The sequence below is a fragment of the Bombina bombina genome, chromosome 10 (genome assembly GCF_027579735.1).
Source record: "Bombina bombina isolate aBomBom1 chromosome 10, aBomBom1.pri, whole genome shotgun sequence".
In the NCBI taxonomy this organism is placed as follows: domain Eukaryota; kingdom Metazoa; phylum Chordata; class Amphibia; order Anura; family Bombinatoridae; genus Bombina; species Bombina bombina.
The window spans coordinates 186942694-186958892 of record NC_069508.1 but is presented as its reverse complement, the minus strand read 5'-3'; the positions used below and the strand labels follow the sequence as shown (position 1 = coordinate 186958892).

The 16199-nt window shown below is 36.3% G+C and overlaps 1 protein-coding gene across 4 annotated transcripts in view; it reads left to right on the top strand.

Moving 5' to 3' along the window:
• The window catches only part of PTPRF (protein tyrosine phosphatase receptor type F), a 496653-nt gene extending 488480 nt beyond the window's left edge, over positions 1-8173 (top strand). For all 4 annotated transcript variants that reach the window (XM_053693596.1, XM_053693597.1, XM_053693598.1 and 1 more), the window contains 4 exons: positions 2589-2714; positions 2923-3077; positions 3697-3832; positions 6622-8173. In XM_053693596.1, coding sequence (XP_053549571.1) covers positions 2589-2714; positions 2923-3077; positions 3697-3832; positions 6622-6690 — 486 coding nt within the window. In that variant the 3' untranslated portion in view covers positions 6691-8173. The remainder of the gene's footprint in view (positions 1-2588; positions 2715-2922; positions 3078-3696; positions 3833-6621) is intronic.
• Positions 8174-16199: the final 8026 nt, after the last annotated feature.

Sequence of the window (16199 nt, the reverse complement as noted above, 5' to 3'; positions counted from 1 at the left end):
TATTATGAAAGTAATAAAAAAATTACTGGAAAATGGTGAAACAAATGTTCCCCTTGACATCTGTTTAAAGGGACACTAAACCCAATGTTTTCCTTTCATGATTCAGATAGAGCGGCAATTTTAAGCAACTTTCTAATTTACTCCTATTATCAATTTTTTCTTTGTTCGCTTTCTATCTTATATATTATATATTTGAAAAAGCAGGAATCTATGCTAAGGAGCCGGTCCATTTTTGGTTCAGAACCCTGGATAGTGCTTGCTATTTGGTGGCTACATTTAGCCACCAATCAGCAAGTGCAACCCTGGTGCTGAACCAAAAATGGGCCGGCTCCTAAGCTTACATTCTTGCTTTTTCAAATAGATACCAAGAAAACGAAACAAAATTAATAATAGGAGTAAATTAGAAAGTTGCTTAAAATTGCTGCTCTATCTGAATCATGAAAGTTTCATTTCGACTAGACTATTCTTTTTAAGCCAATTAAGAGGCATTCAATTATAACTTAAAGGGACATTAAAATCAAAATTAAAGGGACATAGAAACCCAATATTATTCTTTTATGATTTAGAGCATACATTTTTAAACAACTTTCTAATTTACTTCTATCATCAATTTTACTTTATTCTTGTGATATCCTTTATTAAATGAGCAGCATTATACTACTGGGATGTAGCTGAACACATCAGTAAGCCAATGACAAGAGACATACATGTGCAGCCACCAATCAGCAGCTAGCTCCAAGAGAACAAAGCAAATTAGATAATGGAAGTAAATTGGAAAGTATGCTCTATCTGAATCATGAAAGAAAAATGTTGGGTTTCATTTCTCTCTTCATTTTCTTTCCTGATTCAGATAGAGCATACAGTTTTTAGATACTTTCCAATGTAATTCCATTATCAAATTGCACACTTTATAAGGTACCAGCACCTACTGAGCATGTGCAAGAGTATGTGAGTCTGATTGGCTGATGGCTGTCACATGATACAGGGGGTGGCAAAGTAAAGGACATTTTGAAATTTGTTTTGAAACTATTGCTCTTTTAAAATTCAGAGTAAGTGCTATTGCATTGTCTTTTTATTATGCACTTTAATATATCCAGGCTCTATATAAATCAGTCATATACTATCCTTTATAGAATAGACATCCATCAATAATATATACATAATTTAATTTCATATATTACTTTTTTGTTGCTATTTGTTATTGGAATCTAAAAGGAAATAGTCTACACCATAGTTTTTTTTATTGCGTCTATACCATAGCTTTTTATTGAGTCTACACCATAGCTTTTTATTGTGTCTACACCATAGCTTTTTATTGAGTCTAACCCATAGCTTTTTATTGCGTCTACACCATAGCTTTTTATTGCGTCTACACCATAGCTTTTTATTGCGTCTACACCATAGCTTTTTATTGAGACTAACCCATAACTTTTTATTGCATCTACACCATAGCTTTTTATTGAGACTAACCCATAACTTTTTATTGCGCCTACACCATAGCTTTTTATTGAGACTAACCCATAACTTTGTATTGCGTCTACACCATAGCTTTTTATTGAGACTAACCCATAACTTTTTATTGCGTCTACACCATAGCTTTTTATTGAGACTAACCCATAGCTTTTTATTGAGACTAACCCATAGCTTTTTATTGAGACTAACCCATAACTTTTTATTGAGTCTAACCCATAACTTTTTATTGCGTCTACACCATAGCTTTTTATTGAGTCTAACCCATAACTTTTTATTGAGACTAACCCATAGCTTTTTATTGAGTCTACACCATAGCTTTTTATTGAGTCTAACCTATAGCATTTTATTGATTCTACACCATAGCTTTTTATTGAGTCTAACTCATAACTTTTTATTGCGTCTACACCATAGCTTTTTATTGAGACTAACCCATAACTTTTTATTGAGACTAACCCATAACTTTTTATTGAGACTAACCCATAGCTTTTTATTGAGACTAACCCATAGCTTTTTATTGAGACTAACCCATAACTTTTTATTGAGACTAACCCATAGCTTTTTATTGAGACTAACCCATAGCTTTTTATTGAGACTAACCCATAGCTTTTTATTGAGTCTAACCCATAACTTTTTATTGCGTCTACACCATAGCTTTTTATTGAGACTAACCCATAGCTTTTTATTGAGACTAACCCATAGCTTTTTATTGAGACTAACCCATAACTTTTTATTGAGACTAACCCATAACTTTTTATTGCGTCTACACCATAGCTTTTTATTGAGACTAACCCATAACTTTTTATTGCGTCTACACCATAGCTTTTTATTGAGACTAACCCATAGCTTTTTATTGAGACTAACCCATAACTTTTTATTGAGACTAACCCATAGCTTTTTATTGAGACTAACCCATAGCTTTTTATTGAGACTAACCCATAGCTTTTTATTGAGACTTACCCATAACTTTTTATTGAGTCTAAATCACAGCTTTTAAAACAATGTGTCAAAAATAGTAACATTGCAGTAAGGTTGTGTGATGAAACAATCTGACACATTTTGTGCCAGAAAATAGCTCTGAACTTCACCAGAGATTGTTTCTTATTTTCCCTATACAGGAGAAATGCCATCAGTACTGGCCTGCAGAGCGCTCCGCACGGTACCAGTATTTTGTAGTAGACCCCATGGCAGAGTATAACATGCCTCAGTACATCCTGCGTGAGTTCAAGGTGACCGATGCTCGGGTAAGTTGGCTCAGAATGCTGCTGTGTTATCTGCAGTCATAACTTCACTAATATGCAAAGCTACAAGTTCTTCTCTATTTAATATACCATTGTATGCACCTGACATTACCATCTGTTATTCTTTCTCCTCATTTCCCTCTCATTACATAAAGCATCTCAGTTGTTTTCCAGTGCTTACCATACTGATACATTTATGGCTGTTTTGTAGGATGGACAGTCTCGAACAATAAGGCAGTTCCAGTTCACAGACTGGCCAGAGCAAGGTGTGCCAAAAACTGGTGAAGGGTTCATCGACTTCATCGGACAAGTGCACAAAACCAAGGAGCAGTTTGGTCAGGACGGGCCTATCACTGTTCACTGCAGGTATTGAATAGTTACAATATTTAGGTTTATCCTTGGTATTAGGAAATATATGTTATGGCCTAGAATCCTGGATAACTCCGATTATGCTAAGAAAATGCCATATTGTTTTCTCTTGCCAGACATGGTTTTTAAAAAAAGGGTAACATAAAACCAAGTTATTTCAAGTCAAGTCAAAATTAAATCCTCCATCAAATGGTTAATAATGCACAGTAGATAAAAATACGCCATGGCCTTTCATTATTTAGTGTAATCACTGCACCACAGAAAGGCTGAAAGATCCAGAACACTTTACTGCAGGCTGCACAGTGATTGTTTGATCAGTACAGAAGCTCATTTGCCCCTCACAGACCACAGCAAAGGAGATAAACACATTGAAGAGGCTTTTCAAGCAAAACAATGATAAAAATATACATTTCAATGGCTAATAAACAATATATTATGTATAAAGATCATTTGTATTGCAGATATTTATAATGCATATATAAAAAATACTTTTATGTCGCCTTAACCTGTACAGTAATGAAATAACACATAGAGAGATTATCTGGATTAAAGTTTACTGCAGCACGCTGGGAATTTCTCTTTTAATAATGATTGCAATCATCTATGTCTTTGGCAGTGCCGGAGTGGGGCGCACCGGTGTATTCATCACTCTCAGTATAGTACTAGAGCGGATGAGGTACGAGGGAGTGGTTGATATGTTCCAGACTGTGAAGACATTGAGAACGCAGCGGCCAGCCATGGTGCAAACAGAGGTGAGGAAGCACTTACTGATCAGCATGATGCAGATATGTTCACTTAAAGGGGCATTGTACTGGGGGATGGTAAAGACAGAGATATATTTTTATTTGAAATATCTAGGTTCCACTCATTTAACTACCCCCCACACACACACACACAAACACACACACACACACACACACACAAACTCACACACAAACACTCACACGCTTTTATTAATATTTCAATTCCTAACTATTAGATTTGGTGCACTAAAAGAGATAACATGACCAGGTCTGCTCTTTCTACAGGGCCAGTCCATTTAAATGGGCATTTCCTTGTTATCAATAGGTTATGGTTTTAATGAGCAAAACAGCTATTTCTAATACAAAAATAAATATTAGGGAACATTCTTCCATAGATTGTTAGTATGTATAACAAGTCATTTGGAACATGTTAAATAAAAACAAAATATTACAATACAGCGAGAGGTTTTTTTTGCCGGAGCTATAGAATCATTTCCTGTCGTTATATCTGTACGGAGACCATTCACTAATGTATAAAGGCATTTTATAATAACAAACAAACTAGAGATTTAAGTCAGACATCAATTCTAAGCAAGTCTGCAGTAATGACGACTCCGATTAAAACCTAAGCTAGCCTATTGATTTAATAAATATGCACTATTGATTGTTAAAGGGATTTGAAACCCAAAATGTTTCTTTCAGATAGAGCAGCAATTTTAAACAACTTTCTAATTTACTTCAATTATCAAATTTTCTTTGGTTTTCTTGGTATCTTTTGTTGAAAAGCAGGGGCATAAGCTTAGCAGCCGGCCAATTTCCAGAGCACTATATGGCAGCAGTTTTGTAGACTGTTATCCATTTGCAAGAGCACTAGATGGAAGCACTATTTCCTGCCGTTTAGTGCTCCAGAAACCTACCTAGGTATCTCTTCAACACAGAATATAATTGGAGTGAAGCAAATTTGATAATAGAATTAAATTGGAAACTTTTTTTTAAATGGTATATTCTGTCTGAATCACAAAAGAAAATGTTTGAGTTTTATAAATGAGCATTTGGTTCAAATAAATGTAAAAAAAATACAACAATCTTTCTATATTTGTCCCATATGTCCATAAATGATAAACAAGAATCTCTATAATGAAAAAAAAAAAAAGCAAATGTGCGGGACAAAAATGTAGTTGATTTGTTCATGTAGCTAAAACTGCATTTTAAAGGTGGGGAATGCTTACAATTTATTTGTCAGTTGATTAATTCCTGTGTCAGCCAATATGTATGCAAGCTTCAGTTTTGTTCTTGGTCAAATTCTGAGCCCATATGTGACTTGTTTTGTGCTGTTGCTGGTTTGTAGCAGTAGCACTGGCTACTAATTTAACTTTAACAGCTGCTCCTCTACTGCCCCAAAGATGTCCCTCCCCCCCCCCCCCCCCCATCATTGAAAATAGCAGATAACGTATTTACATTAATAAGCAAACAACCCCATTAACAAATATTGGATGAAACATTTTTTTTTTATATTTGAACAAACAATTTGTGCAAAACAAATTTTAGCCTAATCTAGTTATTGCTTTTGTTCTGTAGTGTTCCTTGTGGTGCAACAGACAGATTACAAAAGGCAAAGTATAGTGAAAAGACACAGCACAGCACTTAAAGGGACATGAAACCCAATTTTTTTCTTTCATAATTCAAATAGTGAATACAGTTTTAAACAGCTTTCAAATTTACTTCTATTATCAATCTATTATCTAATTTCCTTTATTCTCTTGGTATCTCTTTGTTAAAGAAGCAGACATGCACTACTGGAAACTAGCTGAACACACTGGGTGAGCTAATAAAATTAGTTATATATGTGCAGCCACCAATCAGCAGCTCCTGAGCCTACCTATGTATTTTCAACAAAGGATACAAAGAGAACCAAACAAATTAGATAATAGAAGTAAATTGGAAACTTGTTTAAAATCACATAAATCATGAAAGAATATATTTGGGTTTTGTGTCCTTTTACGGAGGTTAGAGTCACAGAGCCATAGGGAAATGAGCTACAAATGAAGAAAGTGAAGGGCCTGCTATAGCTAGAAAACTATTGTCATAGCACAACTAGACAGCAAGAGACTGCAGCCTAGTTAGCCTCACACATCATTTTCTGCTGTTTCTTCTTTGCAATCTGATATTCACGTCAGCTCTCAAACTAAAGCAATATTCACTGAATAAATATCATAGCCCATCTGCATGTTTGACTTACACTGGACGTATTATTAATATAGATTGTCCACAAAATTAAAGGGACAGCCTACTCCAGAATTGTTATCGTTTAAAAAGATAGATAATCCCTTTATTACCCATTCCCCAGTTTTGCATAACCAACACAGTTATATTAATACACTTTTTACTTCTGTTATTACCTTGTATCTAAGCCTCTGCAGACTGCCCCCTTATGTCAGCTCTTTTGACAGACTTACATTTTAGCCAATCAGTGCTGACTCATAAATAACTCTACGGGAGTAAGCACAGTGTTATCTATATGACACATAAACTAGCACTGTCTAGCTTTAAAAAACTGTCAAACTAACTGAGATAAGAGACAGCCTTCAAGGGCTTAGAAATTAGCATATGAGCCTACCTAGGTTTAGCTTTCAACAAAGAATAACAAGAGAACAAAGCAAATTTGATGATAAAAGTAAATTGGAAAGTTTTTTTAAAAATGTATGCCCTATCTGAATCATGAAAGTTTAATTTTGACTAGACTGTCCCTATTAGTTTAGAAATAAGTTCCTCACTGTTTTGTTTTTGTTTCTGCACAGGACCAGTATCAACTGTGCTATAGAGCCGCGCTGGAATACTTGGGCAGCTTTGATCACTATGCAACATAACTACCGCTTACCCTGCTAGGAGAGCTGGGATTGAACTAACGGGGGACCAGGCATTGGAGCATAACGCTGTGCCGGGTATTTTCTCTCGTACAGGCAATGTTCCCATCTCAAGAAAATGCAAAGCTTTGCAAGACTTGCTTGGAATTTCAGCACAACTCATTAACTTCTCCCTTTCCATTCCGGTCTTGCCTCTCTGGTCCCTCTATGGCACACAGGAAATTTAAAAAACAAATCTTACTTTTTCTATTGTTTTTAATCATTTCTTTTTTTTTTTAGATTTTTTTTAAGTCTAATCAGCAAGTTGTATGTACTTGTTGGCATTCCAGCTAAGGCAACACTTTTAATTTTTATTTTTCTGTTTGAACTTATATATTTTTATTAAAAAAAACTATTTTGGAGCTGGGAGAAATGAAATAACTAAAAAATAAGCATAAAAAAGGTGCTGGTTAAGGATCCGTGTGCTTTTGTGCTGGGACAAAAACCTTCAATAACCACAAAATGCTCTCGGTTATGGTAATGGATTTTGGGTTATGCTCAGTAAGCACCTTGTTTTAGTGGTAAATATCTGTGGATGTACAAAAAGCCAATGACAAGAGAGAAATCTCTTAGCGACGCAGAATCCAAATGAAACCAATAATGATTATTGGTCTTACAAAGTATGAATGTTAGCTGATACGTTTCATCTCATATTTTCCTTCTCATGAGCCACCGGTGTAAATTCAGGGGTTATGGATCTAGAGGTTAAGTCAGAGGGACCAAGCTGTAATAGCATTGCTCAATTTTATTTTAATCCTCTTTTTTTTTAAATTTATTTTTTTTTTAACTCTAGCTTTGATTTTCACACTGTGTCAGAGCTCGCCTGGCGCGAGGGTCACACAAGGTTGGGGTGGAGGTTGGCATTAATGATACAGAAAGCAAAGATATAGAATAAAGAATTTAGAGAGTTATATTTTTCTCTTATCAAGTTATATTACTGTAGGAGTTTTTTTTTCTTTTCTTTTTGAAGAAAGCATTTAAAGTGCCACCAATGGATTCCCTATATCCTGAAAATAACGTTCAGAATTATGAAGAAACGCCTGGACTATCTACTAATCCAATGTGGGGGGGGGGGGGGGCTGTACCTAACTTAATTGGTACTCTGTATTAATACTACTTAATATTACTCCTGCAACAGAGGGTGCGGTTCCCTGGATGCAGAACTATGAAATAAAGACGTGGGACAACTAATTGAATTGTACTACAAAATGTATTCGGTGTGAAGCCGGGATAACTGCAGGGTCTATAATGTTGGATAAGGCGATCATTTTTACCTTGTGTATACATTAGTGCTGTTAGGGGTCTGCTCTGTTGTATACAGTATGTTTTCTATTTGTTAATAAAAATAAGAAAATCAATAAAAAATAAAGACACAAAATCTACTAATACAGCATCTTTGCCGAAAATACTCAATGTTAATAAATTTGAATTATCAGGTTTCTTATAAGTTGGTCTGATGTGTTTTGGTAAAACAAAAAAAAGGTTTTCCACTTTCTTTGCTGAAAGGGACATTAAACCCTTTGAGATGGTAATATAAAATGATAAATTATATGTTTAAAAAAACTCTGCAATATACTTTCATTATTTATTTTGTCCCCTTTTCCTGTAATTCCACTCTAAATTTGTGAGCTTTCTAGTTCCTGTTAGAAATGGAAGAGTAGACCACTGTTATATTCCACACAGCCATTGGCTGCACACTCTAGTGACCTGTTTATAACTGTTCCTAATTGGCCACAGCAGAGAAGGTAACCTAAGTTACAACACGGCAGCTCCCATTGTTTTATAGACACTGAAACTTTTGCACTTATTTTGTCAATATTTAAACAGCTGCATGTTATTCTTAGACTTATATTTTCTTTAAATGCATCATTCTATCCAGCATTTATTTAGTGTTTAATGTCCCTTTAAATACATATTCTGCACTACACAAGCTACTGTAATCCAGTTTGATATTCTAAGGACTTAAAGGGATATGGAAGTCAGAATTAAACATTTATGATTAAGATAGAGCGTGTCATTTAAAAAAAAAACAGTTACCTTGCTTTTATGAAATTTACTTGAGCTACTTGGCATTCTTTGTTGAGGAGGATATCTAGGTAGGCTTGGAAGTGGGCACGTGTCTTAAGCACTATATAGAAGCAGTATTTGTAACAATTTATGTAATGTTTGTAACAGTTATACACTGCTGCAATATACTGCTCAAGATACATGCACACTTCTGAGCATATCTAAATATGTTCTTCAACACAGTATACAAAGAGAGTATACCAATGTGATTATGTGGTAAATTGAAAAGCTTTTTTATTTTACATTTTAGACTCTATATGAATCATGAAAATGTAATATTTTTTTTGCCGCTTGCACTGTTAATTTAATCTACCTGCTTTTCCTATAAAATAATCCTGAAACTGTGCTTCTTCTACCACCGAAGGGTAGATTGCATACTTAAATATGCTACAGTTTGATTGACCTTTTTACATGCTACACAGGGAGTTCTGTAGTCTGTTTACCTAAGTGGACAAAATCAATGGGTATATCCCTAGACTGCAAATGGTAAATATGGGCCAATCTTGATTATATATATATATATATATATATATATATATATATATATATATATATATATATATATATATATATATATATATATATATATATTATATATGTATATATATATGTATATATATATGTGTGTGTGTGTGTGTGTATGTGTATATATATGTATACACACCATTGCAAAACTCCTATGCTGCTCTTGCCGAATACACTTGTGATGAGGAGATTGCTGTTTCTGAGCCCTCTGAAACTGTAACAGGTAATTTAAATCTATTGGCACCTGATTCTCCAGGTAACATAACACAGGAAAGAACTGCAGATGTGTTTTTGAGAAAAAGACTGTTAGTGGGTGACTCTATTTTGAGGAATGTGTATTTAGGTGAAAGTAAAGGAGAAACAAGGGAGGTTAGATGTCTTCCAGGAGCTACTGCTCACAGGGATAGGAATCGTATTCTGAGAATTGTTAAGGCAGCAGGAAAGGGAAGTGAGTTAGATGTGATTGTACATTTAGGAACAAATGATCTGGCTAGTAATCATGTTGCTGCTGTTCAGAAAGAGTTTTGTGACCTAGGTAATCATTTAGAGACTGTGGCATCAACTCTATCATTTTCTGCTATTTTACCTGTGTATGACCAGGAAGCAGGAAAGATGGAGCGGATAACAACATTTAATTCTTGGTTAGATAAGTGGTGCAGGGAACGAGGATTTGGTTTTATTGGCCATTATAGCTCTGTTTGGAAAGATACTAGGTTATTTAGGAGAGATGGCTTGCATTTGGATGCTAAAGGAACAGAGTATCTGGGAGAAGAGTTCAAATACTTTATTAGAAATCATTTAAACTAATAAAGGGGGGTAGCATTAATATATCCACCTGCCCCCCACAGCATGCCAAAACTGTTAGTCCAAGTAACAATTCTAGAAATTCTAGTAGAAAAATTCTTCGTGCCATGAGCACAAATGCTCGCAGCTTAGGAAATAAATTACCTGAACTCATTTCAATAATGACTAGGGACAACTTGGATTTAGTAGCTATAACAGAAACATGGTACAATGATTTGCATGACTGGGACATAGTCATACCTGGATACAGGTTATTTAAAAAGAACAGAGTAGGAAAGAAAGGTGGAGGAGTTGCTTTGTATGTAAATGAAAATATAAAGGTTACTGAAATTGTAGGAACAAATGATGAGGTGGAAAGTATTTGGGTGACTTTGGAAATTGGAGATAAAAATGTTTTTAGAATAGGGGTTGTATATAGGCCTCCATTGCAGGATGAAAAACTGGACAATCTGTTATTAGATGAAATAACCAAAATGACCATGAAGGGTAAGGTTATAGTACTGGGGGACTTTAATTTGCCAGATATAGACTGGAAGATTCCTTCTGCTAGATCGGCTAGAAGCAGGTATATTCTTGAATCTCTGCTAGGGGAATCACTTGAACAATTAGTCAAGGAACCAACTCGTAAGGAAGCTATATTAGATCTAATACTTACAAACAGTGATACAGTTTCAGATGTGTCTGTAGGTGAGAACTTAGGATCCAGTGATCATCAATCTGTTTGGTTTAGTATTCATGTTCAGGAACTGTACACCCAGACTAAAACAAAAGTTTTAGACTTTAGGACGGCAGATTTTTCATTAATGGGAGAATACCTAAAAAACTATTTAAAGGGGAAAAATCTTATTACAGGGGTTCAAGAACAGTGGGAATTTGTGAAAGGTGCCATTTTAGATGCAACCGCACACTGTATTAGACATGTCTGTAAAAGTAAAAGAAAGCGGAAACCAATTTGGTTTTCCAAAGAAGTAGCACATGCTGTAAAGACAAAAAAGATAGCTTATAAAAATTACAGACACACACAAGCAGATGATGATATGAAAATATGGAGACTCCAACAAAAAAAGACTAAGCAGTTAATTAGGAAGGTTAAAGCTCATGCAGAAGAGAAGATAGCACAGTCAGTAAAACATGGGGACAAAACATTCTTTAGATATATCAGTGAAAGAAGAAAAAATAAGGTAGGAATAGTAAAATTGAAATCAGTTGATGGTAGAATAATAGAAGGAGATAAGCAGATTGCAGACTGTCTCAATGATTACTTCTGTTCTGTTTTCACTAAAGATTGTGAAGATACAATGTCTACATTAAGGGATGCTATGCAAAATAGAAACAAGCTTAACAGTAATCTTTTTACAGAGGATGAGGTTTTGTTAGCATTATCAAAAATAAATGTTACAAAGGCAGTGGGTCCTGATAATATTCATCCAAGGGTTTTAAAAGAACTTCGTTCAGTGCTAACTGTCCCATTAACTGATCTGTTTAATCAGTCACTATTAACAGGAGCTGTCCCAGATGATTGGAGAATAGCAAATGTAATACCTCTTCATAAAAAGGGCAGTAGAGAAGAATCTGGCAACTACAGGCCAGTTAGTTTAACTTCAGTAGTAGGGAAATTAATGGAAAGCCTCTTAAAGGAAAGAATTATGACTTACATAAAGACAAACAATTTAGAGGACCAAAATCAGCATGGTTTTACTTCAGGGAGATCATGTCAGACTAATCTAATTGACTTCTTTGATTATGTAACAAAAGTATTAGACAAGGGAGGAGCAGTTGATGTAGCATATCTAGATTTCAGCAAAGCATTTGACACCGTCCCACACAATAAACTTATTCACAAACTATATCTCCTTGGTCTAGATTCAAAAATTGTGAACTGGGTGGAATGCTGGCTTAAGGACAGAAAACAAAGTGTCTTAGTAAATGGAGTTCATTCAGCAGAGGGGGCTGTTACTAGTGGTGTTCCTCAGGGGTCAGTTCTGGGGCCTGTTTTGTTTAACATATTTATCTGCGATATCAGCAAAGGGCTACAGGGGAAAGTATGTCTCTTTGCAGATGATACAAAAATTTGCAACAGAGTGGATGTTCCAGGGGGGGTAGACAAAATGAGAAGTGATATACAACAATTGGAGGATTGGACAAACGACTGGGATCTAAAGTTTAACACAGCAAAGTGTAAAATAATGCATTTAGGGAAGAAAAATCCAAATGTTAATTACAGACTCAATGACACTTTACTGACTGTTACAGACGAGGAACAGGACTTGGGAATTATTATTTCAGATGATTTAAAACTTAGTAAACAATGTAGTAAGGCAGCGAGTAAGGCTAGCAGAATGCTTGGATGTATTGGTAGAGGTATTTGCAGCAGAAATAGTAAGGTTCTTATGCCACTTTATAGATCATTAGTTAGGCCTCATCTTGAGTATTGTGTGCAGTTCTGGAGGCCATATCTTCAGAAGGATATTAACAAACTTGAATCTGTGCAAAGGAGGGCTACCAAAATGGTACATGGTCTAAAAAATAAAACTTACCAGGATAGGCTCAATGACCTAAATATGTATAGCTTAGAGGAGAGAAGGGAAAGAGGTGATATGATAGCAACTTTCAAGTACATTAAAGGGTTTAGTAAAACTGAGGCTGTGGGTATTTTACATAAAATGGAAAATTCAAGAACAAGGGGTCATGAGCTCAAGCTAAAGGGTAGTAGATTCAGGAGTAATTTGAGGAAGCACTTCTTTACAGAAAGAGTGATTGATTTATGGAATAAACTTCCTCAAGAGGTAGTAGCAACAAACACTGTGGGGGACTTTAAAAATGCATGGGACAAGCATAGGGCTATCCTACGAACTAGATAAGTTTATACTGTTAGGTAAGGTGGGGCAGACTTGCTGGGCCTATGGCTCTTATCTGCCGTCAATATCTATGTTTCTATGTTTCTATGTTTCTATCTACTAAGATAGGAGAGAGATAAAGCCTTTATCAGATTCAACACTATAATACTCAAATCAGAGTTTTATTAATAATGGTGCAGACCCACAAAATTTAATATACTCAAAAATAGAAAGACACTATAGGACTTTGGAAAATCCTATATAAAACAAGGGGATTCAGCACTCTTATATAATCAAATGTATTTATTTAGCAAGATGCATTATGTGTGTAAATCATATGCACATATCCATACAACACATACAAAGTTCTCTGCACAATTAGCTGGCCAGCAAAATAAAGACTACAATATTATATCAATACAAACTCAGTCTAAGCTAATAGCACATCAAGTATTAAAGCATGCTCAGTAATTTACAAAAACTGTGCACAAACATCCAACCTGCATAATAACATAACGAAACCTCCAGCTTTTCAACAAAAGGGTAATATTGTTATCCTCCTTGGTCCATTGTCACTGCAGTTCTGCAGTCAAGTATCTTCACCATACGTGAGCGTGCCTGAATCTTCACCATTCCTGTATTACTGGTGAGCACATACACAGGGTTCAGCTGTAACCCCCTTTCGAATTGAAGTTTGCTTGCGACACGCATTTCCCCCTCATTGGTGCTTGGTTTCAGGGCTTCATCTGGCTTGTGTTTGATTTGTCAGAGGCCTGACTTTTAAAGCGTCCTGTTACTCCGCCCTTCTGGGCTAAATGGTATTGTATCATAGTGTCCTTTAGTTGCTACTTTGTATCTCACAATTCACAATGCATTGGTTGATTTCTGTACTTTTATATTATACATATGTTACAACAGTTTATATAACAAAAGCAATTCATGTTTATCTATACATTGTGTTTCTTGCTAAATTCTAGTTAAACAGATCAATTTTTATTTTATCTGCTATCAACTTTTATTGCTTAGAATTGACCTAAGGCTTATTAAATGGTAGTAATAAGTTTGTACAATTGCTAACGCATCCAAGTTATAGTGCAGTCATTTTAATTTCAATTTCTTTCAATTTTTAATTTTAATATAATTTCTCTTGCAAGGTGTATCCAGTCCACGGATTCATCCTTTACTTGTGGGATATTCTCAATCCCTACAGGAAGTGGCAAAGAGAGCACACAGCAAAGCTGTCCATATAGCTCCCCCCTTAGCTCCACCCCCCAGTCATTCTCTTTGCCGGCTCTAAGCACTAGGGTCTCTCTACGGGAGGGTAAAGTGAATGTGGAGGCTGGTTGACACTAATACAGGGCAATCGATTATTTATTCAAGAAATATTCGTTGGTGACACTTTTCTTAAGCACTTTGGTGTTTTTACTGGGGTATTATCCACATGGCATGAATTTAGTCACTTAGAAGTGATTTTTGTAGGCCTCATAACTCCGGAGTGGAGTGGGAGGGGCCTAATTTCGCGCCTCAGATGCGCATTTAGAATTGAAAGTCTGTTCATGCTGCTTCACATGGAGGGTCCAGCTGCTGTTTGAGGGCCCAAAAGAAGCTTTATTCCCCCAAATCTGATCCCTAAGGGCAGGTAGGGCCACAGCTGTAAGTTGTGGCAAGGTGCTGTAGTTCTTAACCGGTTGTTGGCTTTAGGCTGCTCCGGTTTGGGCATTAAGGGGTTAATCGTTCTGCAACTTGTGGTGCAATCATATTAAAGCCTTAGGTACATACTGTAAACATTTCAAAAAGATTGGTGCATTTTTCACTGTTTTGTAAAATTGTGTGCTCTTTTTATTTCTTAAAGGCACAGTAACGTTTTTTCAAATTGTGTTTTTTATTTGAGTGTTTTCCAAGCTTGCTTGTGTATACTACTAGTCTGTTAAACATGTCTGACACTAAGGAAAATCCTTATTCAATGAGTTTAGAAGCCATGGTGGAACCCCCTCTCAGAATGTGTCCCAATTGCACTAATACGTCTATACACTTTAAAGATCATATTGTTGCACTTAAAAGTGTGGCCCTAGATGATTCTCTGAGGAGAATGAGGATAGTCCATCTACCTCTCCCCATGTGTCACAACCAGTTACGCCCGCTCAAGCGATGCCTAGTACCTCTAGTGCGTCTGCCCCTATTACTTTGCAACAACTAGCGACAGTCATGGATAATTCCCTTACGGCCTTTCTATCCAAACTGCCAGTTTTCCCTACAAAGCGCGACAGCTCTGTTTTAAAAACAGATGATGAGCAGTCTGAAGCTTTGGTAGCCTTATCTGATGTACTCTCACAACACTCCGATGTGGAGGTGAAGGATTTGATGTCTGAGGGAGAAATTTCTGACTCAGGAAAGATTGCTCGTCAGGCAGAGTCAGATTCATTAGAGTTTAAATTTAAACTGGAACACATCCGCGTATTACTCAGGGAGGTATTAGCCACTCTGGATGATTGTGGTCCCTGTATACACTGATGCGTTTCCGATCCCCAAAAGGGTTGCGGATATTGTTACTAGGGAGTGGGATAGACCAGGTGTCCCTTTTTGTCCCCCCCCCCCCCTATTTTTAAGAAAATGTTCCCCATAACTGACCCCAGGCGGGACTCGTGGCAGACGGTCCCTAAGGTAGAGGGGGCTGCTTCTTCACTTGCTAAGCGCACAACTATACCAATTGAAGACAGTTGTGCTTTCAAAGATCCTATGGATAAAAAGTTAGAAGGTTTACTTAAGAAAATTTTTGTTCAACAAGGTTTCCTTCTCCAACCTATTGCCTGCATTATTCCGGTAACTACTGCAGCGGCTTTCTGGTTTAAGGCGCTGGAGGAATCGCTCCAGACGGAGACCTCATATGACGAGATTATGGATAGAATTAAGGCTCTAAAGCTGGCTAATTCTTTTATCACAGATGCCGCTTTCCAGTTAGCGAAGTTAGCGGCAAAAAATTCAGGTTTCGCCATTATGATGCGCAAAGCACTTTGGCTCAAGTCATGGTCGGCCGATGTGTCATCAAAATCCAAATTATTAAATATCCCTTTCAAGGGAAAGACCCTTTTCGACCCAGAATTGAAAGAGATTATTTCAGATATCACAGGGGGAAAGGGCCATGCTCTCCCCCAGGACAAGCCCTTTAAGGTTAGAAACAAAGCTAACTTTTGTTCCTTTCGTAACTTCAGGGGCGGTCCCGCTTCAGCCTCTACAGCGGCA